This window comes from Oryctolagus cuniculus, chromosome 1 (assembly GCF_964237555.1).
Source record: "Oryctolagus cuniculus chromosome 1, mOryCun1.1, whole genome shotgun sequence".
In the NCBI taxonomy this organism is placed as follows: Eukaryota; Metazoa; Chordata; class Mammalia; order Lagomorpha; family Leporidae; genus Oryctolagus; species Oryctolagus cuniculus.
The window spans coordinates 56490895-56518855 of NC_091432.1; the positions used below are offsets into that span (position 1 = coordinate 56490895).

Consider the following 27961-nt stretch of genomic DNA (forward strand, 5'->3'; position numbering starts at 1 on the left):
GTTATTATTCAACACCCAGATAGTTGTATTACCAGTTTGAGCTATTTCTCAGTACTAATCTTGTTGTACATTAAATTAAAATTAAAGCCTAAAACTCAAGTCCCTCTCATTTCGTCTATGCATTCTGAACAGGTCAAATTCCATAGCTACAGCTATACTTTCTTTAACAGAGATTCTTAATCTTCCTAGTTGAACCCCAGTTAAAATATTCCCTACTTTTGTTGGCAGCCTCCTGTGCACAGGCAGTGGGAGATGCCAACCTCAGGCCTCAACACAACAGCAGGCTGTGGGTCCTAAACAAGACCCACGTGGGAGACCAGAGAGGGTACAGGCCAGAGCAGCCCAGGGCTTTTCTACTCTGCCATGCCCTTACACTTCCATTCTGTCTCCTACCCTGGATGGGGCTAGGGGATGGGATGGGGGAAAATCAGTGTTTTGATCAGATTTTACCAGAAACAGTCCTTTGTACAGTTTACCATCCTATGTAAAGATACATCTGTGTTAAGCTGGAGATTGTCATGGAGTAAAGATCACACAATTCCTGAAAAAAAAAATCCCTAGTTTTCTCAACTCTAAATAGTTAACTACTTAAGGAGCCTCATTCATCTCAAAAAGCACTTTCAATTCCACTAAAAATTCACTTTTTCTGTACACACATATTTCAGTTAGGATTTTTTTAAGATTAAAAATGTTTATAAAAAGAACATTTACATATCTTTTTCTAAATGTGTTTTGTTTCTCAAAGCTTCATTTATGTGGAGATCCTTTTCTACATGCTCTACTGGTTTTAAGGAAGTAAAGTAAAGGAAGTAAATTCACAAATGGCTATAAATGCAGTAATGAAGACTTTTATCAACCCCTACAAAGCAGGCTGTGTTTCTCAAGCAAATCCTGTATTTGCCAGTAGCGCACATGAAAAAAAGCACGGTGCGAATTTTAAGAATCTTACACTACAGTCAGCAAAATTCTAAATAGGTATCTCTATTCTCTATTTAATAAGTAAAATCAATACAGTAATCAAAAAGGCTTTTTAAAAACAATTTCAAAAATATGAAGTGCTTTAAAATTGTAAAATACTACGAAAACACATGTTGTATAGAAATTAAGAACATATTTCTCCAATCAGGCTCAAAGGTCACTCAGAATTTTGGGACTTTACCCAAGCAAAAATTCCCAACCACTGGTTAAATTATGGTACCTTCACAGAATATTGAAAATCATGAGGAAGCAATACTGATATGAAAAGATCTCCAAGACAAATTAAGTAAACAAAAAAAAAGTATCTAATACTATGTTTAGTATGCTATCTTTGTGCTAAAGAAAAAAAGAGGAAAAAATAAAATCTGGAGAGATATACAAGAAACTAGTAACTGAGAGGGAGACAGGTTTGATGCAAAACCAAGGGAAAAAAGACCACACTGTACCTCTTTTTCCTATTAAGTTTTGGAAGGAAAAATCTACCTATTCAAAAATGTATTATCCTTAAAAAGTAAGTACTTGTAACATATATCTTTAAAGGGCCAGCCTAAGATCACATAGCTTAATCTACTTATCTTCATGGTCTGTACTTTTGTTTACATTAACCTACTCCCTAGAGATGAGGTGTAAAAGGAAGACATATTCCACAGCAACATATCAAGATTAACAGATGAGTGAGATGAAAGGCCCACAAATGAGTTCAGCAAAGGAAAAATAGTGTGTGCTATGGTGGTTTCATGGAGGAAGTGCAATCTAAGCTAAGGCTTAAAGGACAGCTTTCAGATAGGCATAGAGGCAACTTGGAAGACTTGCAAGATGTGGTAACATGAGAACGGTAGTTGATTAATGCAGAGTCCTCAGGGAACCAAAAGAAAACACCCATCTCCCTTATGCCCACTCTGTTCTCTGCCTTTGGGTTTCAAAGATCATCCAAGTAAAGTCCTGGCAGGGGTTTGGATGCTATATTGTCATTCTTCCCATCTTAAAAATGGCATGTACTCTCTGCATAGACCAGTCTAGGGCAGGCTTGTCCCACTCAGGCTTACAGGAACCCTTTTCAATTTTTCTTTCTCTCTCATGCAGCAGCAACTCTGTGGCCCACTCATGATGGTTATTTCTCTGTGTGGGGGCAGCCCTCACTCATGCATGTATGTGTGTTTATTCCCTCACTGTTAAATAAAGCCTGTTCCCATTTGCATGCAAAGAGAGGAGGGGAGGGAAGGGGAGGAGAGGGGAGGGGAGGGGAGGGGAGGGGAGAAGAAAAGGAAGGAAAGGAAGGAAAGGAAGGAAAGGAAGGAAAGGAAGGAAAGGAAGGAAAGGAAGGAAAGGAAGGAAAGGAAGGAAAGGAAGGAAAGGAAGGAAAGGAAGGAAGGAGGAAAGGAAAGGAAAGGAAAGGAAAGGAAAGGAAAGGAAAGGAAAGGAAAGGAAAGGAAAGGAAAGGAAAGGAAAGGAAAGGAAAGGAAAGGGAAAAGAAAGAAAAGGAAAGAGAAAAGAAAGAAAAGGAAAGAGAAAAGAAAAGAAAGGCAACTACTAGCTTAAAGAGATCATTTTTTTTTAACTAAGGTTACTAAGCAGAACCGAGAGCAGGACTCAGGTTTTGTAATTCCTGGTCCAACACTCTCTAGTAATAGGGAACACTGAGTTTTCAGTTCTCTGAAGTCAACAACAATGCTCTTTGGTGTAACTGCTTAGTGTGATTCTGCTGAAGAAGATTTAGAGTTGAACTCTAGACTTCAGCCTTGGATAATTAAACAGCATTCTTCTTAAACAAAGAGATAGCTGAATTCAGTGATAATTTTCTTAACCATTTTTACTTAGTCAAGCGAATTGTTACGGAAGCAATGCAGCACATTATAGCAACAATGCCCTTGAGCTCTAGTTCTGGTCTCAGAATCCTTACTATAAAATGAGGAGCCACACTTGTCTCTAAAATTTGGGGACAGGGTGAAGATAACTTTAGGTGGCTCTGAGTGTCTCACTGACACCATCACTGCAGCATGCTGACCATAAAAAATAATAATAATAAAAATAAAAATTGGGAGACAAGGAGCCTGCCCATTAACTGTCAACCCAAACACATTTCATGAATTCAGCAAAAAGAACAGTAATTTAGATCAGAAGTTCGGCTTTGTCATAAAATAACAACAAACAGAGTAACAATTTTCAAAATATTTCTAAAACTTATGCTTTGTACAGTGCATCCATACCATCCATTAATCTGTTTGGATCTCTCTACTGGGAGAGTAGGCATTATTGGCATTTTACAGATGAAGAGGTTAAACTAGGGAACAGGATATATGCCCCCAAATCACAGTTTTATGTGTAGAACTCAAGCCTTTCACTGTGTGTCATCGCCACACTGCTCCCCGCTCCCTCTCTTTCCGGAAGAACAGACAGCCCTGCCTATGCAAAGATGACTCTGGACATGCATGCAACCAGTTCCCCAGGACCTAACAAGATGCCTGGCATTCAGCAAAATAACTGGCAGCAAAGAACTACCTAGATATCTGGGACCAGTCTCTCCCTGGAGCCCTCATCCCTCAGCACTTCCCTTTGGGGGAAATTTTTCTGAGACATAGCTCCCTCCTCCCCCCACATGAGGAAGCTCAAGATGAAAAGCAGATCGAAACAAAGGCAATCAGAAAGAAAGAGGACTACAAGTTCCTGATTTGTAAGAGGACTGCCTCTGAATCACTCTAATCAGGGTGTTTTCAAGTTTCCAGAAAAAGCTGAATTTATCCCACTTCAAATGCCTGCTCCTCCAAAGGCCATTCTTTTAGCACCCACATGATTGCTAAGCAACTTTGCTCTCATTCCTCTGATTTGAAGAATAAACTATTGTTACTACAATAAAAGATTCATGCTCCTGGCAGAAACTCATCTCTCCATGTGTTTGTCTGGTATTGCCCCTACAGGGCCTCTGCTGACAAGAGATGACTAACTGCACAAGCCCTGCTCCTGTGGTCTATTCCTGTTCGGTGGTTTGACATTTACCTTTTTTAAGCATTTTGATCCAGCCATCACAAAAATGAAATCAAGAAGGTGAACAACTAAGCAGTGTTTTAACACACATGAGTGCGTAATGTTCATCTCCTCCCTCTGAAACATGCAGAGATTTGAAGAGGTTCTTTGAATCATGGCCTTAGTCGCACACAGTTTCCCTTTACAGGATGTGCGTAATGGGCATGACTCCACACTGAAAAGTGTAGGGGGACTCTTTTTTGACAGACTTATCTGAACCAGCACAATCACAGAATTTTATTTCATAATGGGCAATCTTTTTTTAAAGCATGAAAACTCCTATCTGATTTATAAAATTTCAAGCTAATGGCAATTTACCAGAAAAATTCTTTCTAACAATGAGCCAGAATGACCCATTTCCTACCACTGCTATGCCCTGCCTTAAAAGCATTGTCTACAAAAGTCCTGCCCCTTAACACATGGAGTCATTTTCCCTTCCTGCCAACATCCTTCAGTCCAGCTTGTCACTGCTTACATCTTGCTTGCATCCTTTTAAATTGTCTTTATTCTATTCAGCCTCAAAAAATCTTACTTGACATCTCCCTCTCTCAATCCTTGAGACCAATCAATTACCATCTTAGATACGTTTACCAAGTGCTGCTTATCATCATCATAAGCCTACAGAAATAAAAGCCAAAGAAGTACCTCAGCTCCATATTTAGGTCACTCCAAAAGCCAGCCCACTTTACCTTTCTAACCTTACTTTACCCTACCCTCTGGTCCATCAATACAAATCCAGCCCAAAAAAAGCTTACTTACTGTACCCCATATAAATAAATAAATGTGTCTGTGTGTGTGTGAGAGAGAGAGAGAGAGAGAGAGAGCGAGAGAGCAAGCTTTGAAAAAGCAAAGAAAATTATAAACACACACAAAGGCTAACAGTGCCAGTATTCAAATCACTCTTTTAACTAAACAAGAAGTAAATTAATAAGAAAAATACAAAAAATTCACAAAATAAACTAATGAATAATAAAGATGTTTAACCTTATTAGCAATCAAAAAATGAAAATTAAAAGAACTATTAGTTTTTTGCTTGGACAGCCATTCCTGGTATTTCAGCAGCTAATCCTCCGCCTGCGGCGCTGGCACACCGGGTTCTAGTCCCAGTCGGGGTGCCGGATTCTGTCCCGGTTGCCCCTCTTCCAGTCCAGCTCTCTGCTGTGGCCCGGGAGTGCAGTGGAGGATGGCCCAAGTGCTTGGGTCCTGCACCCCATGGGAGACCAGGATAAGCACCTGGCTCCTGCCTTCAGATCAGCGTGGTGCGCCGGCCACAGCGCGCCGGCTGCAGTGGCCACTGGGGGGTGAACCAACAGTGGACAGTGAGAGTCCACTCTGCCTGTCAAAAAAAAAGAAAGAAAACATATGAGGCTGGTGCCATAGCTCACTTGATTAATCTACTGCCTGCGGCACATCCCATATGGGTGCCGGGTTTTAGTCCCGGTTGCTCCTCTTCCAGTCCAGCTCTCTGCTGTGGCCCGGGAGGGCAGTGGAGGACGTCCCAAGTGCTTGGGCCCTGCACCCACGTGGGAGACCAGGAAGAAGCACCTGGCTCCTGGCTTCGGATTGGCGCAGTGCGCCGGCCATAGCAGCTATTTGGGGGGTGAAACAACAGAAGGAAGACCTTTCTCTCTGTCTCTCTCTCTCTCTCTCTCTCGCTGTCTAACTCTGCCTGCCTAATAAGTAAAAAGAAAAAAACATTTGAAACAAGATTCTGTTTATATAAAAAGATATATGTGTATGTGTTTTTGCATGTGTGCATGTGCATTTTTGCATGTGCGCCTATGCATGTACATGCATGTCGGAAAGGGAGAAAGAGGAGAAAAATATTTACTGAAAAGTTAATTGTATCTGTCTTTGGTGATGGAATTGTGGGTATTTTACCTTTGCCTTTATACCTTAATATATTATTTGAATATTCTATGTATTATCTTTATATTCAGAAAACCTAAAGCTTTTATATTTATAGGAAATCAAAACTTAAATAGGCTCAGGTTTGCTGTGGTCTGAATGTGTCCTCCAAAATTCATACATTGAAATTATTAAGTGGTAGGGCATGTAGGAAGTAATTTATTAAATGGCAGAGCACCCATGAATTAGAACAGTGACCCTAAAAAGTGGTTAAAGGGAGCCTTAGTCCCTTCTGCTCTTCTTTCATATAAGGATACAGCAACAAGGCACCATCTTGGAAACAGACAGCAAGCCCTCATCAGACACTGAAGCTGCCAGGAACTTGATCTTGGAATTCCTGCCCTCCAGAGCTATGAGACGTAAATTTCCACTGTTCATAAATTACCCAGTCTATTGTATCTTATTATAGCAGCATGAATAGACTAAGATAAGAATCCTTAGAGAGCACCAACAAAAGTACAAAACATGTAGTGTGTAGTTGGGTCTCTGCCACCCATGTGGGAGTGTGGGAGACCTAGATTGAGTTCCCAAGCTTCAGCCTGGCACAGGCTCAAATATTACAGCATTTGAATATTTGTATGGACAATCCATATCTCTCTCTCTCTCTCTCCCCCTCTCTCTCTTTCTCTGCCTTTCAAATAAATAAATAGATTTTTAAAATTTTAAAAGATTAGGGGCCAGCGCTGTGGCGCAGTGGGTTAACGCCCTGGCCTGAAGCACTGGCATCCCATATGGGCACTGGTTTGCATCCTGGCTGCTCCACTTCCGATCCAGCTCTCTGCTATGGCATGGGAAAGCAGCAGAAGATGGTCCAAGTCCTTGGGCCCTGAACCCACGTGGGAGACCCGGAAGAAGCTCCTGGCTCCTGGCTTTGGATCAGGCACAGCTCTGGCTGTTGCGGCCATCTGGGGAGTGAACCCTCGGATGGAAGACCTCTCTCTTCTGCCTCTCCTTCTCTCTCTGTGAAACTCTGCCTTTCAAATAAATAAACAAATCTTTTTAAAAATTTAAAAGATTAAAAAATATGGGGAGAGCATTGTGGAACATGAGGTTAAGCCACCACTTGAGACACTCACATCCTATTTTATATCCAAGTGCCTTGAATTGAGTCATCTCCACTTCCCAATATAGCTTTCTGCTAATGCACCTTGGAGTCAGTAGCTGATGGCCTAGGTACTTGGGTTCCTGTCACCCACACCAGAGACCTGGATGGTGTTCCTGGCTCCTGGCTTCAGCCTGGCCCAGCCCCAGCTACTGGAGGCACTCGGGGAATAAACCAGTTGGATAGATCTCATTTGCGTCTCTCTCTCTCTCTCTCTCTCTTCCCCTTTATCTCTCTGTCTGTCACTCTGACTTTCAGATAAATAGAACTTTCTTTAAAAGATTACAAAATGGGGCCAGTGCTATGGCGCAGCATGTTAAACCACTGTCTGCAGCACCGGCGTCCCATTTGGGCACCAGTTCAAGTCCCAGCTTTTCCACTTCCAATCCGGCTCTCTACTAACATGCTTAGGAAAGCAGCAGAGGATGGCCCAAGTCCATGGGCCCCTGCACCCAGTGGAAGACCTGGATGAAGCTCCTGGCTCCTAGTTTTGGCCTGGCGGCAGCCATTTAATAAATCAATTAGTGGATAGAAGATATTTGCTCTCCCCCACCCCTCTCCCCAACTCTGCCTTCTGAATAAAATAAATAAATCTTAAAAAAAATAAAGATTACAAATATGAAGACATCACCGTAGAACTATAAAGTTGATGAGATTAACTCATGTGAATCATCCACAAAGAAATACACTTTGCCATGCCTCTTAAAGAAATTACACTAGTGGGCAAAAAAATCCCCAAATCTGAGATGCCCTTCTTAGATTTCAATTTTGCACTAAAAAACAGGACAAACAAACGTCTTCGGGATGACAAATCATTTGTGAGAAGACTTAACTCCAAAAAGCACCTCTATCAATCTCTCTACACTGTAACTTCCTTAAAAAGAAGGTCTATATTATCTATCTATGCAATAACAAAACCTAATAGAGTCATTCCATAAATGTTTGCTAAATTAGTTACATTTGAGAATTTTCAATATTCTGAGGCCAGCACTGTGGCATAGTCAGTAAAGCCACTGCCTGCAGTGTTGGCATCCCATATAGGCACTGGTTTGAGTCCCAGCTGCTCCACTTCCGATCCAGTTCTCTGCTATGTCCTAGGAAAGCAGTACCAGATGGTCCAAGTCCCTGGGCTCCTGCACTTGCGTGGGAAACCTGGAAGAAGCTCCTGGCTCCTGGCTTTGGATCGGCCCAGCTCCAGCCATTGTGGCCACTGGGGGAGTGAACCAGCAGAAGGGAGACTTCTCTCTCTACCTCTGCTTCTGCCTCCTCCATAACTCTGAATTTCAAATAAAAACACATCTTTTTTAAAAAAGAATTTTCAATATTCTTTTTTTTTTCAGATTTTATTTATGTATTTGAGAGGTAGAGTTACAGACAGAGAGAGGGAAAGACAGAGAGAAAGGTCTTCCATCCACTGGTTCACTCTCCAGATGGCCACAACAGCCGGAGCTGAGCCAATCTGAAGCCAAGAGCCGGGAACTTCTTCCAGGTCTCCCATGCGGATGCAAGGGCCCAAGCACTTGGGCCATCCTCTGCTGCTTTCCCAGGCCACTGCAGAGAGCTGGATAGGAAGTGGAGCAGCCAGGACTAGAACCAACGCCCATATGGAATGCTGGCTTCACAAGCAGAGGCTTAGCCCACTGTGCGACAGCACCAGCCTCCCCAAATCTTCAATCACGGTGTTCTAATAGAAAAATTTCACATATCTTTTGGCAACAGTGTTGTGGAGTAGCGGGTGATGCCACCATCCACGGAATTGGCATCCCATATGGGTGCTGGTTAGGGTCCCAGCTGCTCCACTGCCAATCCAGCTCCCTGCTAATGCTCCAAGGAAAGCAGCAGAAGATGGCTCAAGTCCCTGGGCCCCTGCACCCACATGGGAGACCTGGAAGAAGCTCCTAGCTACTGGCTTCGAATTGGCCATTGTGGCCATTTGGGGAGAGAACCAGTGGATAGAAGATCTCTCTCTTTCTCTCTCTTTCTCTGTGTATGTGTTTGTGTGTGTGTGTGTGTAACTCTGCCTCTCAAATTCATAAATAAATCTTAAAGAAAATTCTCACATATCTTTTTAAGTTAGTGACAAATGTCTCTTCCTCTGGAAAGCCTTCTCCAACATAACTCCTCCAATCCTCACTCCAGAATAGGTAGGTAGGTTCCCATCCTCTGTGTTCCCCGTTCTGTAAAACTTTCCTTATCTCACAATATTTGAATTGCCTGTCTGCTTGTCTATATCACTCACAAATAAAACTCCATAAAGGTAGAGAACCTACCTGTTCCAAACCCTGCCATGGTATGAATATGGTCTGTACCCTCTGAAATTCATATTGGGTTTAATCCCCACCATGCAGTATTAAGAGGGTGTTTAGAGGTGGGGTTTTTGAGAAATCATTAGAATTAGATGGTGGGGGAGGGTGGCCGGTGTTGTGGTACAGTAGGTTAAGCCTCCACCTACAACCATATGGATGGTTGTCTAAGACTCAGCTGCTCTATTTCCCATCCAGCTCCCTGCTAATGCTCCTAGGAAAGCAGCAGTCCTTGGGCCCCTGCACCCATGTGGGAGACCCAGAAGAAGTTCCAGGCTCCTGGCTTTGGCCTGACCCAGCCCTGACCGTTGCAACCATTTTCGGAGTGAACCAGCAAATAGAAGATACTCACTCACTCACTTTCTCTCTCTCTCTTTGCCTTTCAAATCAATTAAAAAAAAAAAAAAAACCTTTAAATAATAATAAAAGAATTAGATAAGGTCATCAGTGTGAAGTAGTTTCATGATTTAATTATGTAGACTATATAAAACAGAATGAGAGATCACAGGATATAAATACATACAGATACTCTGATTCTCAACATGTGTTGCCCTTACCTTGAAGGCCATCACCAGATGGGCCCCTTGAACCCTTTTTTTTTTTTTTTTTTGACAGGCAGAGTGGACAGTGAGAGAGAGAGACAGAGAAAAGTCTTCCTTTTACCATTGGTTCACCCCCCAATGGCCACTGCAGCCGGCGCACTGCGGCCGGCGCACCACGCTGATCCGAATCCGGGAGCCAGGTGCTTCCTCCTGGTCTCCTATGCGGGTGCAGGGCCCAAGCACTTGGGCCATCCTCCACTGCACTCCCGCGCCACAGCAGAGAGCTGGAATGGAAGAGAGGCAACCGGGACAGAATCCGGCGCCCCAACTGGGGCTAGAACCCGGGGTGCCAGCGCCGCAGGCAGAGCCTATTGAGCCACGGTGCCGGCTCCCCTGAACCTTGAACTGGAACTGTGAGCCAAAATAAATGTCTTGGGGCCAGCGCTGTGATGTAGTGGGTAAAGCCGCTGCCTGCAGTGCTGGCATTCCATATGTGTGCCAGTTCAATTCCCAGCTGCTCCACTTCCCATTCAGCTCTCTTCTATGGCCTGGGAAAGCAGTAGAAGATGGCCCAAGTCCTTAGGCCCCTGCACCCATGTGGCAGATCCAGAAGAAGCTCCTGGCTCCTGGCTTCAGATCGACGCAGCTCCAGCCATTGCGGCCAATTGGGGAGTGAACCAGCAGGTGGAAGACCTCTCTCTCTCTCTCTCTCTGCCTGTCCCCCTCTCTCTATGTAACTCTTTCAAATAAATAAATAAATCTTTGAAAATAAATAAATAAATGTCTTTTATTTATAACTTACTCAGGTTATAGTAGTGTGTTATTAGCAACAGAAAATGGACTAATGCCATTCTCACTACCACCATCCCTGTTTAGGACTCACCAAATTACCTAGATTTCATACAAGCCCCCTAACTGATCTCTATCTCCAACCTCTCAATTCTAATCATCAAACCATGATAATCGTAAATAAACAGCATCACAATAGCCTTATAAACACATCTACTGGGGCCAGCACTATGGCAGAGTAGGCTAAGCCTCCCCCTGCAGTGTCGGCATCCCATATGGGTACCGGTTCGTGTCCCAGCTGCTCCTCTTCCAATCCAGCTCTGTACTATCGCCTGGGAAAACAGAAGACAGCCCAAGTGCTTGGGCCCCTGCATCCACATGGTAGACCTGGAGGAGGCTCCTGGATCCTGGCTTTGAATCAGCTCAGCTCTGGCAGTTGCGGCCATTTGGGGAGGGAACCAGTGGATGGAGGACCTGTCTGTCTCTAACTCTGTAACTCTCTCAAATAAATAAAATCTTTAAACACACACATACACACACACCCCTATGTCATATATTTACCTAAAAACTTAATAATGACTTCCCCCCTTTTTATAATCAATTCTGAGCTAGTCTTTCTAACACTTAGTGAACAAATATGTAATAACCATCTATTCTATACAAGAACAATCTAAGACATTTCTCTTTAAATCCTGATTTTCCTTCTGTCTCAAAATAACATTCTACTCCACCCAGAGTATTTCCTTACTACTCACAAATCTTTGAAGTTTAGGCTCTCTTATCTACAATGCCACCATGATATCTGATACTTTTCTGTGATTAAACTCATACTGGACAAGCTCTGTCCCATTCTATCAAGAAACAGCTGAAGTTCTATCTCTTCCAAGGAACCTGCCTTGTGTATAACTGTCCGCATCCTTTTCTCTATTTCCTTTGAATTGCTATAGCAGCTGTCTGATATAAACATAATGCAAAACATATACAGAATTTAGGATTTTTAAGCCACATAAAAAAGTAAAAGAAAAAGGTGAAATTAATTTTAATAATATATCTAAAATATTATCATTCAACATGCAATCAATTTTTTAAATTATTAAAGATATTTTACATTTTTTGGCACTAAGTATTTGAAATCCAGTGCATATTAAAATTTATTAATTTGATTTTTAAAATTATTTAGTTAGTTGAGAAGCAGAGGGGTAAATGGATAGAGAGAAAGCTCCCATTTGATGGCTCACTCCCCAAATGTCCAGTGTGGGTGGGGCCAGGCTGAGGCCAAAGCCAGGAGCTAGAAACTCAATCCAGGTCTCCCATGTGGCAGGCGAGAACCCAATTTCTTGAACCACCACCACTGCATCTCAGTATTCACATTAGAGGGAAACTGAGGCTAGGAACTGGAGATGGATATCAAATCAAACTACTCCAGCCCGGTGCCGCGGCTCACTAGGCTAATCCTCCACCTAGCGGCACCGGCACACCGGGTTCTAGTCCCGGTTGGGGCGCCGGATTCTGTCCCGGTTGCCCCTCTTCCAGGCCAGCTCTCTGCTGTGGCCCGGGAGTGCAGTGGAGGATGGCCCAGGTGCTTGGGCCCTGCACCCCATGGGAGACCAGGAAAAGCAGCACCTGGCTCCTGGCTCCTGCCATCGGATCAGCGCGGTGCGCTGGCCGCGGCGGCCATTGCAGCGTGAACCAACGGCAAAGGAAGACCTTTCTCTCTGTCTCTCTCTCTCACTGTCCACTCTGCCTGTCAAAAAAAAAAAAAAAAAAAAAAAAAACAAAAAAAACCACTACTCCAATAAGATGCAGGCATCTTAACTAGGGTCTTAATGCTCAGGCCAAATGCCTACCCATGTATAATCTTCCTAATGAAACCATACACTCCACATGGTAAGAAACAACATTATATTCTTTTTCTTCCACAGAGTACCTAAGAAAAATTACTCAGTAAACTGAAACCCTTCAAATTCATCTAATGTCCCGTGGGTTAGTTTTCTTCAACATCAACATTTGGCAGGAGATAAGTGGCTAGTAGAATTTCTGCTGTCACATATAAAGGCTGTGAGCTCTATAAATTCAAGTTGTTATATGTCTGCTCATTTGCATTTAACAGATAATCTTAAAATACAAGAAGCAAAGGAAGTTTTCCAATGTCACCCAAATAAAGGACCTAAGAATTCCAACCTCATCTGATCTACTAACAGTTTGGTATCCTGTTACCTCACAGCATTTCTCAAATTATCACTGAAGAAAAGTCACTAAGACTTGAGTCAGGGGCCAGCGCCGTGGCTCACTTGGTTAATCCTCTGCCTGCGGCGCCGGCATCCCATATAAGCGCTGGGTTCTAGTCCCAGTTGATCCTCTTCCAGTCCAGCTCTCTGCTGTGGCCTGGGAGGGCAGTGCAGAATGGCCCAAGTGCTTGGACGCCTGCACTGGTGTGAGAGACCAGGAAGAAGCACCTGGCTCCTGGCTTCAGATCAGCATAGCTCCAGCCGTGGCGGCCATTTCGGGGATGAACCAACGGAAGGAAGACCTTTCTCTCTGTCTCTCTCTCTCTCACTGTCTAACTCTATCTGTAAAAAAAAAAAAGACTTGAATCAGCTGTCCACCAGCCACTGCTCTCAACTCTGGTGAAACAGTCATCAAGCTGAACATCCCTCACCCTCTGAAGTGAAAGAGCTGATAGGAATGTGCTGTCAGGTAAGCAGATAGTACCCCATCTTCCCAGAGCTGCCTATCCAGTGAAACGTCACACATTTCAACACCACCCACACAATCAGAACAACTTTATCCTACCTGGTGCCACTTCTTTTGACCAGTACACATGTGCATATATACCACCAAATCGTGGTCCAAATCAAATGTTATAAAGTTAAAGACAGCGCATAAGAGTCCTAAGATGAGGCCGGCGCCGCGGCTCACTAGGCTAATCCTCCGCCTTGCGGCACCAGCACACGGGTTCTAGTCCCGGTTGGGGCGCCAGATTCTGTCCCAGTTGCCCCTCTTCCAGGCCAGCTCTCTGCTGTGGCCCGGGAAGGCAGTGGAGGATGGCCCAGGTGCTTGGGCCCTGCACCCCATGGGAGACCAGGAAAAGCACCTGGCTCCTGGCTCCTGCCATCGGATCAGCGCGGTGCGCCGGCCGCAGCGCGCCGGCCGCGGCGCCATTGGAGGGTGAACCAACAGCAAAGGAAGACCTTTCTCTCTGTCTCTCTCTCTCACTGTCCACTCTGCCTGTCAAAAAAAAAAAAAAAAGAGTCCTAAGATGAAAACATCAGTTTTTCCAAAACTGCAGACAAAAGTCTCTCCCTAATCACAAGATCTTCTTGTATGAAATTCATGTATATATAGACCTAACATGGTTGATGAAAATATGTAAGTAAATTTTATATAAACACATATATACAAAAAAATTAATGTATATGTATACACAAATTTCCTCCTAAACACCTTTCCTTCAATTGCTGACAGCTGCAATTTCAAGTAGATGCAGGCTTTGAGCTTTAAGAAAGAGAGAGAGAGAGAGGAGAGGGAGGGTGGGTAGGTGAAGGTGGAATGAGAAGAAGGAAATAAAGTAGAAGGCAGAGCAGAAAAGACAGCTTTATGAAACGCAGTTTTGGGGAAGATAAAGAAAGCTGAGGCAAAGCGCTCCCTCGGGAATGTGCTGGGAAGAGAATGCGAACTTGCTGAAGAGCATCCGAGGAGAGACAATTCAGAGGACTCCACCCAGTTCTGAAGTGCAGACTAAGGTTCTATTAAAAAAACCCTCATGTTGGGAGAGCGAGTGATGGCAAACTGAGCAAGTGGGAAAAGGTCACTGAAAGCCACTTCCATCTCTAGCTTTGTTACCGTGTACCTCTGGGACTGTGGTGAGACTCCAGAGGAAATACAAACTGGGGATCAGGAAGGTTAAGAGCTCTGAGTCACAGGATCAGACACACACTGAGTATTAAGATGAAGAGACAAACACCAAAAAAAAAAAGTCCCTCACAGTTTGCATGTTATTGCCAGTAAAGTCTACGCATATTTTATTTTTTTAAATCAAAGTCATCTCACTGAAAAGTTTCTGGCAAGTAAAGAATGAAAATGAAACAACCCAAATTCATTACCACCATTTTAAGATTTCTAAATGTCTATATTTTCTTTATTGAGAGTTGCCTTTACTATTCATTTTGGTGAAACATTTACAATGTTTTTTTTTTTTTTTTTAAATAATTGATTGCCATGTGGCCAGTGCTGTGGTGTAGCAGGTAAAGCATATGGGTGCCAATTTGAGTCCCAGCTGCTCCACTTCCAATCCAACTCCCTGCTAAGCACCTGGGAAAACAGCAGAAGACGGCCCAAGTACTTGGGCTCCTGGCTTCAGATTGGCCCAACTCCAACCATTGCAGCTACTTGGGGAGTGAACCAGCGGATGGAAGCTCTCTCTCTCTCCCTCCCCTCACCTCCACTCTGTAATTCTGCCTTTCAAATAAACAAATTAATCTTTTTTTAAAAAAAAAAAGGTAATAATTGACTATCATTAGAATAATAATGCTTTGTAATGTTTATTTGCATCCACTTGAAAGGCAGAGACAGAGAGAGAGAGAGAGAGAGAGAGAGAGAGCCAATAAGCTTATTTCAGGACATTTCCAGCACTACCATGTAATTCACTCTCCAACCATAATTGCAAAGTAGAGGTTGTAAAAATATCACTGGATTTTGCTATATTTGAGAGGCAATCACTTACTACAACAATAGAAGTATTAATTTTGAGGTACATTTTGATCTCTGGAATTAACATAAGAAATTGAAAATAACAGCCCCAGGGGAGGAAACAAATGTGGGATAAAGGTTGGGAGACAGGCTGGCACTGTGGCCAGCACACTAGGCTACCGTCTGCAACATCAGCATCCCTTTACGACCAATGGTTCAAGTCCTGGTTGCTCCACTTTTGATTCAGTTCTCTGCTAATCTGCCGGGGAAACTAGCAGACAATGGCTCAAATACTTGAGTCCCTGCCAGCCGCATGGGAGAACCAGATGGATTTCCAGGCTCCTGACTTTGACATGGCCAGTCCAGCCACTGCGGCCATTTGGGGAGTGAACCAGTAGATGGAAGATGTCTCTCTTTCTCTGTAAATCTGCCTTTCAGATAAATAAATCAATATTTAAAAAATAAATAAAGGATGGGAGGAACTTTTCACTTTTATAAATGTCCTTTTCAGTTTTAGACCATGTACATAGATGAACTATTCAAAAAGTTTCTTTTTAGTACCAATTTGTCTAAATAATCTAGTTTATCATCTTGGAATTGCATTTATTTCTTTTTTTAAGGTTTATTTTATTTTATTTGAACAGCAGAGTTAAAGAGAGAGTAGGGGGAGAAAGAGAAAGAGAAACCATCTTCTATTCACTGGTTCACTCCTCAAATGGCCACAAAAGCCACAGCTGAGCCAGCCTGGAGCCAGGAACCTCATAGGAGTCTCTGACATGGGTAGGGCAGCAGGGGTCCAAGTACTTGGGCTGTCCTCCCCTGCTTCCCCAGGCATATTAGCAGGGAACTGGATCACTAGTGGAGCAGCCAGAACTCCAACTGGCAGACATACAGGATGCCAGTGTTGCAGGAGGCAGTTTTACCGACTATACCACAACACTGGCCCCGTGAATTGTATGTATTTCTAAGTAACATTAGATATTTACTATCTTTGAACAAAACCACTGAAATTCTGAATAATCTGAAAGTAATTTTTTATATTTACTTATTCATTTTTATTTATTTTAAAGGCAGAGCAACACAGAGAGAGATATCTTGAATCCACTGGCTCACTCTCCAAATGCCACAGTAGCTAGGGTTGAGCCAGGCTGAAGCCAGGAGCCAAAAACCCCATCTGGATCTCCCATATGAGTGGCAGGAACTCAAGCACTTGAGCCATCATCTGCTGCAAGTAAATTAGCAGGAAGCTGTATCAGAAGCACAGGCATGACTAGACAAATCCCAGGCATTCCTTGTTGGATGAAGGCATCCCAAGCAGTGGTTCAACCCACTTCACCACAACACCCACCCTTGAAAGTAATTTTTAAATATTGAGAACATATCATCTCTACTTCAAATAATACACCTTACACCTATTTCCATTATGACTTTTACAAATGTATAACATAATCTAAAAGTGACAAAGTCTGTTTTCAAGGTGGCATATTAAATGATAAAGTTGCCCAGAATATGGAATCCACACATCTAGAAAATTTTAATTTAAAAAGTAAGATAGGGGGCCGACAATGTGATATAGTGGGCAGTTACCACCTACAACACCAGCATCCCATATGGGAACCAGTTCAAGTCCCATCTGCTCCACTTCTGATTTAGCTCCCTGCTAATGCCTGGGAAAGCAGTGGAAGATGGCCCAAGTGCTTGGGCCCCTGCACCCACATGGGAAACCTGGAGGAAGTTCTTGGCTCCTGGCTTTGGATCAGCACAGCTCAGGCCATTGTACCAACTGGGGAATGAACCAGTGGATAGAAGGCTTCTCTGTCTCTACCTCTGTGTCTCTGTAATTCTGCCTTTCAAATAAATAAACAAATCTTAAAAAAAAAAAAAAAAAACCTACTAAGCATTTGGTCATCAGTACCTGAAAATTAAGATGTTTCTGAATTCTGCCATTTCCTTCTCTTGTCATGCCAAATCACACATCTAGGCCTGTTCCTTGACCCACATTTCCCCCAAGTCCATCTTCACTGACTCCAGCCCCCGTTACCTCTCATCTGGGCTACTGCTCTGGTTTCCTAAATCCAATCTGCCCATTTCACTCCAGCCAACACATATGCTATTTTTCCCAAGTAACTATCCAAAGTGCAACTATTTTTTCAAAGATTTATTTATTTATTTGAAAGTCAGAATTACACAGAGAAAGAAAGAGAGGCAGAGAGAGAGAGAGAGAGAGAGAGAGAGAGAGGTCTTCCATCCGCTTGTTCACTTCCCAGCTGGCCACAATGGCCAGGGCTGCACTGATCCGAAGCCAGGAGCCAGGAGCTTCTTCCAGGTCTCCCACATGGGTGCAGTGGCCCAAGGACTTGGGCCATCTTGTACTGCTTTCCCAAGCCATAGCAGAGAGCTGGATTGGAAGTGGAGCAGCCGGTACTTGAACCGGTGCCCACATAGGATGCTGGCACCACAGGTGGCAGCTTTACCCGCTATGCCACAGCTCTGGCTGTGCAATTCTGATCATCACCATCATTCATCAGAAAACTTGGAGGCCCTGTCATCTATCTAACCAGCCCAGCACTCAAAGCCTTGTATGCATTAACCCCAATCTATTTCTACACCTTTATCACCAGTGGTAACTCTTTCATAAATACACACAGGAAAACACACAAATACTCTACACTCCAATCAAAACAAATTACATGGAAGTCCCTGTATAAGCCTAATTAATTCCTGTATCTTGCAACAGTTCACAGAGCACTCTAGAACTGACAGCAGTCAATAAACATTCATCCATTAAATGAATGAATAAATAAAACGAGTTTAACTCTTTCTCATTCCTACATAATCACCTCCCAGCTTCCTTCAGGGTTCACTGAAAGGAGCTTTTTAATGAACTAATCCCACAGTAAGAAGCAACACCCTTCCTCTCAAATCTTCTACTCCATATCTTGACACATTCAGCATCTTCTGTCCAGTGATAGTCTATATTTGTTATTTTTTCAAAAAAGATTTTATTTAGGCCGGCACCAAGGCTCACTTGGCTAATCCTTCGCCTTCGGCGCTGGCACTTCGGGTTCTAGTCCCGGTCGGGGCACCAGATTCTGTCCTGGTTGCTCCTCTTCCAGGCCAGCTCTCTGCTGTGGCCCGGGAAGGCAGTGGAGGATGGCCCAAGTACTTGGGCCCTGCACCCGCATGGGAGACCAAGAGAAAGCACCTGGCTCCTGGCTTTGGATCGGCGCAGCGCGCCAGCCGCAGCAGCCATTTGGGGGGTGAACCAACAGAAAAGGAAGACCTTTCTCTCTGTCTAACTCTGCCTGTCAAATAAAAGAAAAAAGATTTTATTTATTTGAAAGTCAGTGTTACAAAGGGAGAGGGAGAGACACAGAAACAGAGAGAGAGAGAGAGAGATTTTCCACCTGCTGGTTCATTCCCCAGATGGCTCCAACAGCCAGGGCTGGGCCAGGCAGAAACCATGAGCCAGGAGCTTCATCCAGGTCTCCCATGTGGGTGGTAGGGCCCAAACACTTCGGCCATCTTCTGCTGATTTTCCCAGTCAGGGTGATAGATCAAAAGTGCAGCAGCCAAACACGAATTGGTGCCCATACAGGATGCCAGAGTCATGGGAGGCGTCTTAACCCAGTACCTCACTGGGTTAAGTAAACCCTCTGCATTTAAATTAAATATCCCTCTGTATTTCTTATCTCTACCACTAGACTTTACATTTTGACATATAGGACGATTATCTGAATAACACACTATATATCAACAGAGTTCTGGAGTGTCATCTTTAATGACTGTTTAATCTCTTAATTTGCCTACAAAATAAACTCTATGAAGGCAAGGATTCATATTCTTTTTCCTCCAACTTTCGTATCATCCTTAGCATTATCATATCATTCTTAGCATTAGACATACTAACACATGAAGTAACCATTATATATTTAATGAATATATCTATTCTGTATGTCAAAATTTGTGAAATAATTATAAATGACAAGTGTCAAAAACATTTTAGGGGCCAGCACTGTGGCACAGTAGGTTAATCCTCCGCCCGTGGCACTGGCATCCCATATTGGCACCGTTTCTAGTCCCGGCAGCTCCACTTCCAATCCAGCTCTCTGCTGTGGCCAAGGAAAACAACAGAAGATGGCCCAAGTACTTGGGCCCCTGCATCCGCATGAGAGACCCAGAAGAAGCTCCTGGCTCCTGGCTTCAGAATGGCACAGCTCCAGCCGTTGCAGCCAATTGGGTAGTAAACCAGTGGATGGAAGACCTTTCTCTCCCTCTCTCCCTCTCACTATATGTAACTCTACATCTCAAATAAAAAAATAAAATTAAAAAAAATTTTAGACTATCCATATAGCTTTCCAAAGCAATAAATTCTAACCACCACTTTGCATGTATAATTTTCAGTCTGCTGTTTATTTATTTTAAAGATTTATTTATTTATTTATTTATTTATTTGCAAGTTACAGTTACACAGAAAGAGGAGAGACAGAGAGAGAGGTCTTCCATCCAATGGTTCACTCCCCAGTTGGCCACAATGACCAGAGCTGCACCGATCCAAAGCCAGGAGCCAGGAGCTTCCCCCAGGTCTCCCACACAGATGCAGGGGCCCAAGGACTTGGGCTATCTTCTACTTTCCCAGGCCATAGCAAAGAGCTGGATTGGAAGTAGAGCAGCCACAGGTCTCGAACCGGCACCAGTATGGGACGCTGGCACTTCAGGGTGTTAACCCACTGCGCCACAGCGCCGGCCCCCAGTCTGCTGTTTAACTAAGCAATTATATGACATTTTCTCCAAGGAAATATAACTTTTTTAAAAGATTTATTTGAAAGGCAGAGTTACAGAGAGAATGAGAAAGAGAGTGAGAGGGATTGGTGCTGTACGTAGTAGATTAAGCCTCTGCCTGCAGCTAGCCCCGGATGCTCCTCTTCCCTTCCAGCTCTCTGCTATGGCCTGGAAAGCACTGGAAGATAGCCCAAGTACTTGGGCCCCTGCACCCACGTGGGACCCAGAAGAAGCTCCTGGCTCCTGGCTTCACTCCCCAAATGGCCACAATGGCCAGAGCTGGGCCAATCTGAAGCCAGGAGCCAGAAGCTTCTTCCAGGTCTCCCACATGGGTACAGGGGCCCAAGCACTTGGGCCATCTTCTACTGCTTTCCCAGGCCATTAGTAGGGAGCTGGATAGGAAGAACAACAGCTGGGACAGGAACCAGAGCCCACATGGGATGCCAGCACTGCAGGCAGCAGCTTTACCCACTATGCCATGGCGCCGACCACAAAATATAATTCTTAATAGCCTAAAAATACTAACCTACGATAACCTAAGACTAAATGAATGAGTCAACAAATGAAGGCAAAAATTCTACTCCAAGTCAACGGAACATCAAATTCAAATCCAACACCACAAAGGAAATCCTTAAAAATGTTAAGTATTAGCCGGCGCCGTGGCTCAATAGGCTAATCCTCCACCTAGCGGCGCCGGCACACCGGGTTCTAGTCCCGGTTGGGGCGCCGGATTCTGTCCCGGTTGCCCCTCTTCCAGGCCAGCTCTCTGCTATGGCCAGGGAGTGCAGTGGAGGATGGCCCAGGTGCTTGGGCCCTGCACCCCATGGGAGACCAGGAAAAAGCACCTGGCTCCTGGCTCCTGCCAGGATCAGCGCGGTGCGCCGGCTGCAGCGGCGGCCATTGGAGGGTGAACCAACGGCAAAGGAAGACCTTTCTCTCTCTGTCTCTCTCTCTCACTGTCCACTCTGCCTGTCAAAAAAAAAAAAAAAAAAAATGTTAAGTATTTTCAATTCCACAAATACTACTAAAATGAACAGAACTAAATCAATTGCAGTCTTTTACAGATACGGGAGAAACAAAATACATCTGCACACCTGCACTGTCAACATTTTATGAGTAAAAGTTATGAACTGAGATTTAATACCTCCTACCAAGCCTACCATCAAGAATGTGGCTGCACGCTTTTCCTATACGCAGCTGCGAAGACAATTTTGAATGGAGTACAACAAAAGTAATAGAAAAACTACTCATTTATGCCATCAATAGGAAGAAAAATGAAAAAACCTGGGCTCTAAAGTATGACAATCTTGGTTCTAAACTTAGTTACTAGTTAAAACTGTGACATGAGCAAAATCACTGAACATTTTAGACACTTTCATTTACAGTATCTATAAAATTAAAACGTGATCTTAGAAATCTGGGAAAAAATAAACTATTCTCTTAAGATCTTTAAAACAGGAACAATGATTGAAAGCAAAAAAAAATGAAACATATGATGGAGTTTTCAAAGTATGTAAATTCATAAATACAACAATTACAACATAAACTAGAGAGGGTAAGGAGACCATATGCTGTTAGGTTTCTATATTCTGCTAAAAGTGGTAAAATCCTAATTCTAAGGAGATGACAAGAAGTTACGTATAGCTATTTTAAACCCGAAAGCAGGGCCAGCACTGTGGATCACTTGGTTAATCCTCCGGCTGCGGCACTGGCATCCCATATGGGTGCCAGGTTCTTGTCCCGGTTGCTCCTCTTCCAGTCCAGCTCTCTGCTGTGGCCCAGGAGGGCAGTAGAGGATGGCCCAAGTGCTTGGGCCCCTGCACCTGCATGGGAGACCAGGAGGAAGCACCTGGCTCCTGGCTTCGGATTGGCGTAGCTCCAGCCGTAGTGGCCATTTGGGGGGTGCACCAACAGAAGGAAGACCTTTCTCTCTGTCTCTCTCTCTCTCTCACACTGTCTATAACTCTACCTGTCAAATAAATATATATAATATATATATATATATATATATACCCTACAGCAATCACTGAAAAAATTACACCAAGTAACATAGAGTGTGCACTGGCCCCATCAGTTAGGATACCCTTGTCCAACACTGGAGGTGCCTGTGTGCAATTCCTGGCTCCCACTCCTGACCCCATCTTCCTGCTAATGCGGACCCTGGGAAGCAGCAGTGACAGCGCTAGGAGTTGGGTTCCTACATCCATGTGGGACTGAGTTCCCTTCTCCTGGCTTTGGGATCCACACCCTACCACAATGCAGACATTTGGAAACTGAACCAATGAATAGGAGTGCTCTCACTCTCTTCAAATAAATAAATAAAAATTTGGGTTAGGGCATTGTGGCACAGTGGGTTAAGCCACCACTTAGGACACCTGCATCCCATATCAGAGTGCCAGTTTGTGTCCTGGCTCCTCTGCTTCCAGCACAGCCTCCTATTAATGCATCCTCTAAGGCAGCAGATGATGACCCACGTACTTGAGCCCCTGCCACCCACATGGGAGACCCCAGATGGAGTTCCAAGTTCTTGGCTTTGGCCTTGCCCAGCCCTGGATGTTGCAGACATTTGGGGAGTGAACAAGTGGATGGAAGATATCTCTTTCTCCCTCTCTGTCACCCTATCAAATAGATAAAAATGAACATTTTATAAATAAATATCTTTAAAAGAAATACAAGCGGGCCTGGCAAGGTGGCACAGTAGGTTAATCCTCTGCCAGCAGCGCTGGCATCCCATATGGGCGCCACTTCTAGTCCCAGCTGCTCCTCTTCCAATTCAGCTCTCTGCTATGGTCTGGGAAAGCAGTAGAAGATGGCCCAAGTCCTTGGGCCCCTGCACCCGTGTGGGAGACCTGGAAGAAACGCCTGGCTCCTGCCTCCTGCTTCCTGGCTTCGGATTGGTGCAGCTCTGGCCGTTGCAGCCTTTTGGGGAGTGAACCAACAGAGAGAAGACCTTTCTGTCTCTCCCTCTCACTGTCTGTAACTCTACCTCTCAAATAAATAAATATATATATAATAAAAAAAAGCATTAAAATGTAGTATTAAAATATATTCAAATAATCCAAAGGAAGGAAAAAAAGAGAAATAGAATAACAAAAGAAAAATAAAACCAAATAAAATGGTAGCCCTAAATCTAATGATATCAATAATTACATTCAATATAAATGGTCTAAACAGGCCACCTAAATTATAGAGATTGTCAGAACAGATAAAAAACAAAAGACCCAGGACATACTCTATAAGAAAGCCACTTAAAATACAGCAGTACAGGAGGTTAAATGCAAAAACAGTAAAAAGTTAAATGCAGCTCTATTCATAATCACCAAAAACTGGAAAAACACAAATCTTCAAGGGTGAATGGTTTAAACTATGGCACAGCTATACGATGGAGTATTATTTAGCAATAAAACATATTACAGCTACATACAACAAGATGAATGAATCTTGTAAGATAAGTGTTGAATAAAAAAATCAGTTTCAAAAGGTTATACACGTCTTGTACGACTCCACTTATATGCCATAATGGAAAAGGCAAACATACAGCAATTAGAACAGATGAGTGGTTTCCAGGTGTTAGGATGGTTGGGGCAGCATGAGGGACCTTTTTGGGATGACAGAACTAACAAAACCCCGGTCCTGGTGGTAGTTAAGCGATTCTATACACATACTAAAACTCATAGAACTTTACATGGAAAAAAAAATCAATTTTACCAGATGTGTATTTTAAAAAATAAAATAAAATAAAAATTAAATCGTTGATTTCCATGAAACCTTCCAGACTACGAGTCTATAAATAAGAAAAAGGAGAGCAAAAGGAAGAAGAAATGCTAAATGCTAGTGGCATAAAAGCCAAGAACTTCCTGATTACTGAGCAAAATATACAAAGCAAACCCAGCCTTCAGAAATGCACTCCCAGAAGAGGCTAAGAAAACCAGACACTCAGATCCAAAATGTGTATATTTTAAAATGCCTGTGAAAGGCTCCCTTTGTCTGTTTCTATATTTTATACTTTCAAGAACTGCCAATTTCTCCTGGCTGAGCGCCACGTTCCTTGCTTGGGGTTACTCAACTTCCAAGCACCGCTTTCTGTCCTCTACCTTATAGGCTCACTTGGCGACGGGGTCCCCGGCCGCCAGCACAGCGCTCCGGCAGGGTGCCGGAAGGGTCAGCGCTCCTCACCCGGAACTCAGGTCCCTGCGGGGCTCGCGGCAGACCTGCGCTGGCCGCCGAGGCAGCCGGCCTCCCTCGGGGCCAAAGCCCCCCGGAGCGCTGGAGCCCGGCCCGGGGGCATTTTTCGGTCTCCCCTGAACTGCGCTGGCGCCTCGGGTGCAGGGGGCCGCAGTGGGGCAGTTCTGCGGTGGGGTAGTGCGCGGCAGAAGGCTCTGCCCAGGAACCTTGGGCAAGTCCCTTCCTCTCCCAGAGTGAGGGGGAAACTCTGGGATGGGTGTCCAAGGGAGCCACCCGCCGCCCTCTGAGTCCGAAACTTTCCGGGCGCACCCCCCCCCCGCGCGCGCGCCAGCAGGGAGCCGGCCTCGCCCCGCACGGACCGCGCGCCGCACCGTCTTTCCCCGCGCGCCCCGGGAGCCCTGAGGGGACTAACACGCCGGCCTGACGATACGACCCGAAGGCACGAGGGAGGCAGAAACACCGGACCCACTCTCAGCCCGCTCCGCCGGGAGCAGGCCGCCCGGCCGCAATCTGCCCGCCCCTCCCTGTGGTCACCGCCCGTCGGGTCCGGTTCCCACCCGGGGAAGCGGCGGGCGCGCCGCGGAGGGCCCCGCGCAGCCAGGGGGGAGGGGTCGGGGCCGGAGGCGCCCACCTTGAGTTGGGACTTGGAGACCTTGCCGCTGTGGTCCAGGTCGAGCGCGGTGAAGGCGTGCCAGATGGCCTTGAGCAGCTCGTCTTTCAGGCACCCCATGGCCGCTGCCCCGACTGCCCCTGCACGCCCCGCCTGCTAGGTCAGCCCCACGGCGCCTCTGCGGCCCCTCAGCCCCGGCCGCCGCAGCCCGCGCGCCGTCACCTGACCGCGGCAGGCCCCGCCCTCCCGGGGACACGCCCCCTTCAAGGCACCGCCCCCTCGGCGCTGGGAGGCAGGGCGGAGGCGTGGGGTCGGCGGGTCGGCTCTCCTCAGCAGATGGGAGAGCGGCTCTCCGGCCCCAGGCGGCGCCCACAGTGAAAGGGGGTGCGCTGGTGCTGCCTTGGGAGGAGGCCAGGCCTGACCCGGGAAGTCCCAAGGCAAGGGTGTTGAGGGAAGGTGAAGGCAGGTGAGGACCCCCGAGGGAGGTTGGTTGGTTAATCGGGTAGACCTTATGGGTGCCTACTCTGTAGGGCTTCAAGACACAGAGCTGAGGTTTAAAGTAGGGTAAAAAGTCAGAGGGGCAGGCAACCTTTTCTCTCTAATCCGCAGCTCTTGAGGGTTGGTTCACATCCTGGAGGATTTGACCAGCACAGTGCTGCTAGGTGCCCGGAGTCTCTGGGCTCGCATAGTAGCAGATCCTGGAGGACCCATGGCTGGCCCTCCATCTTAGTAACCGGAACTGATGAACCCCTGGAAAGAGTTGATTCAAGCCTCGAAGTGCGTCCTCCTGGTTGTAGCTGTCCAATGGGTGTCCGTTGACAATGGTCACGCGCGCTCTTTGGGCTTCAAATTCTCCACATGTAAAGGGAGCGTGGTTGCACCAGATGTTCTGGAAGGGTTCTTCCTGGGTAACAACTGCTGCTGGCTGATTCTGGTTGCATTATGTCACCAAGCACAGCACTTCTCCTCTCCAGTCCCAGAGCAACTCCCCATCATATAGAGAGAAGAACAAATGTTAAGAGTTTTCCAAACGAGGTGGTTTTCCGTGAAAGTTTGGTTTAGGTTCCTTAATGCACACGTATATACCTTATTTAAAAGGGAAATGGTCATTTAAAAAAAAAAAAAAAGGAAAGGAAACTTGGAATGTGCAGAAAAAGGAGTTGCTTCTATGCTGCCTCTTGGGATGCCCACACCCCATATTGGAGTGCCTGGTTTAAGTCTCCACTATCTGGCTTTCCAGCCAGCTTCCTGCTAATGCACACAGATGATGGTTCAAGTCCTTGGGTCTCTGTCACCCATGTGGGAGACCAGGAGGGAGTTCTTAGCTTTGGCCTGACTCAGCCCAGCTATTATAGGCATTTGCAGAATGAGCCAGTGGATGGACTCGATCTCAATCTCTCTTTCATGTCTCTGCCTTTCAAGTAAATAAACTTTAATTTAAAAAAATTTTTTAAAAAGATTTATTCATTTATTTATTTACTTGAACATCAGAGTTACACAGAGAGAGGAGAGGCAGAGAGAGAAGTCTTCCATCTGCTGGTTCACTCTCCAATTGGCCGTAATAGCCAGAGCTGCAACGATCCGAAGCCAGGAGCCAGAAGTTTCTTCCTGGTCTCCCACACAGGTGCAGGGGCCCAAGGACTTGGCCCATCTTCTACTGCTCCCTCAGGCCATAGCAGAGAGCTGGAAGAGAAGTGGAGCAGCTGGGTCTCGGACTGGCACCTATGGGATGCTGGCACTTCAGGCCAGGGCATTAACCCACAGTGCCACAGCGCCAGCCCCATCAACTTTAATTTTTAAAAAGGGGGGAAACTGGAGGAGCAGAGGGAAAGATGGCCCAGTTGAAGGGAAAAGACAGAAGTGAGGGCCAGCGCTATGGCGTAGCAGATAAAGCTCCTACGTGTAGTGCCAGCATCCCACATGGGCACTAGTTCTAGTCCCAGCTGCTCCACTTCCGATCCAGCTCTCTGCTATGGCCTGGGAGGGCAGTAGAGGATGACCCAAGTCCTTGGACTCCTGCACTGGGACTCAGAAGAAGCTCCTGGCTTCAGATCAGCACAACTCTGGTTGTTGGTGAACCAGCGGATAGAAGACCTCTCTCTCTCTCTCTCTCTCTCTCTCTCTCTCTCTCTGCCTTTCCTTCTCACTCTGTGTAACTCTGAATTTCAAATAAACCTTTAAAAAAAAAAAAAAAAGACAGTAGCAAACCTACATCAGCCCTTCGCCATGACAGCCATGGGAACTTGATTCTAATCACCATTTGTCAGTTTTCTTACCATCCCAGAATCCAGTTTCTATCATTTATCTTCCCCAACTGCAGTCCAAGTGCACCAGTCAGCATAAACACATGGGTTTTGCTCACGCCAATTCAGCTCATCCTAAGTATCGACAAAAAGGAAACCCTCCTGGTTCTCAAGGCTCAACTTAACCTCCAGATGACACTTCTCTCTCAGTGTCTGCAAACACTGTATTTCCCCTCCTCTTGGATACGGGCTGAACTTGTGTGATATGGTGACTTGTATAATCAATAAGCTGGGGCACAACTAATAGCCTGGGACTTCTGAGGCTAGGTCATAAAAAAGCCATCCTTTGAACTCTTGCTCTTGGGTTATTCCCTCTGGGAATCTTGCTGCCATTCTATATGGACAGGATATGTGGAGAGAGACAGCCATGCTGGCAGCTCTCCACTGTTCCAACCAGCCTGGCCCAGCCCAGAGAGTAGACACATGAATAAAGGAGCCATCTTAGACAGCCTGGTCCCAATAGATACTATGTGGAGAAGAGCTAAGTCCAGACACACGACCCCAGTCAAGCTGCCCCACTTCCTCCAGCCATTTAAACCAAGTCAGCTGAGGCTCAGAAGAAAAACAAGCCCCTTCCCACTGTGCCCTGCCCAAACTTGTGGTCCAAGTCTTGAGCACAACAAAATAGTGGTTTTCTGGTGCCACTGTTTTGGGGTGGGTGGTTATAGAGCATTGTGAGCAGCAGTGACAAGACCATGTTCCCACAACGATGCTTCTTTCTCCCGCCCACCAGGGAAGGAGCTGCCTTG

At 45.3% G+C, this 27961-nt stretch overlaps 1 protein-coding gene and 1 non-coding gene across 2 annotated transcripts in view; one reads left to right on the top strand and one right to left on the bottom strand.

Moving 5' to 3' along the window:
- The window catches only part of SWAP70 (switching B cell complex subunit SWAP70), a 101684-nt gene extending 76527 nt beyond the window's left edge, over positions 1–25157 (bottom strand). The window contains exon 1 of the mRNA XM_002708808.5: positions 24931–25157. Within this exon, the coding sequence (XP_002708854.2) occupies positions 24931–25029 (99 nt within the window). The 5' untranslated portion in view covers positions 25030–25157. The remainder of the gene's footprint in view (positions 1–24930) is intronic.
- On the top strand, positions 2922–2984 carry LOC127485161 (small nucleolar RNA SNORD48). Its single transcript, XR_007912330.1, has one exon. It is a non-coding gene; the product is annotated as a small nucleolar RNA SNORD48 (small nucleolar RNA).
- Positions 25158–27961: the final 2804 nt, after the last annotated feature.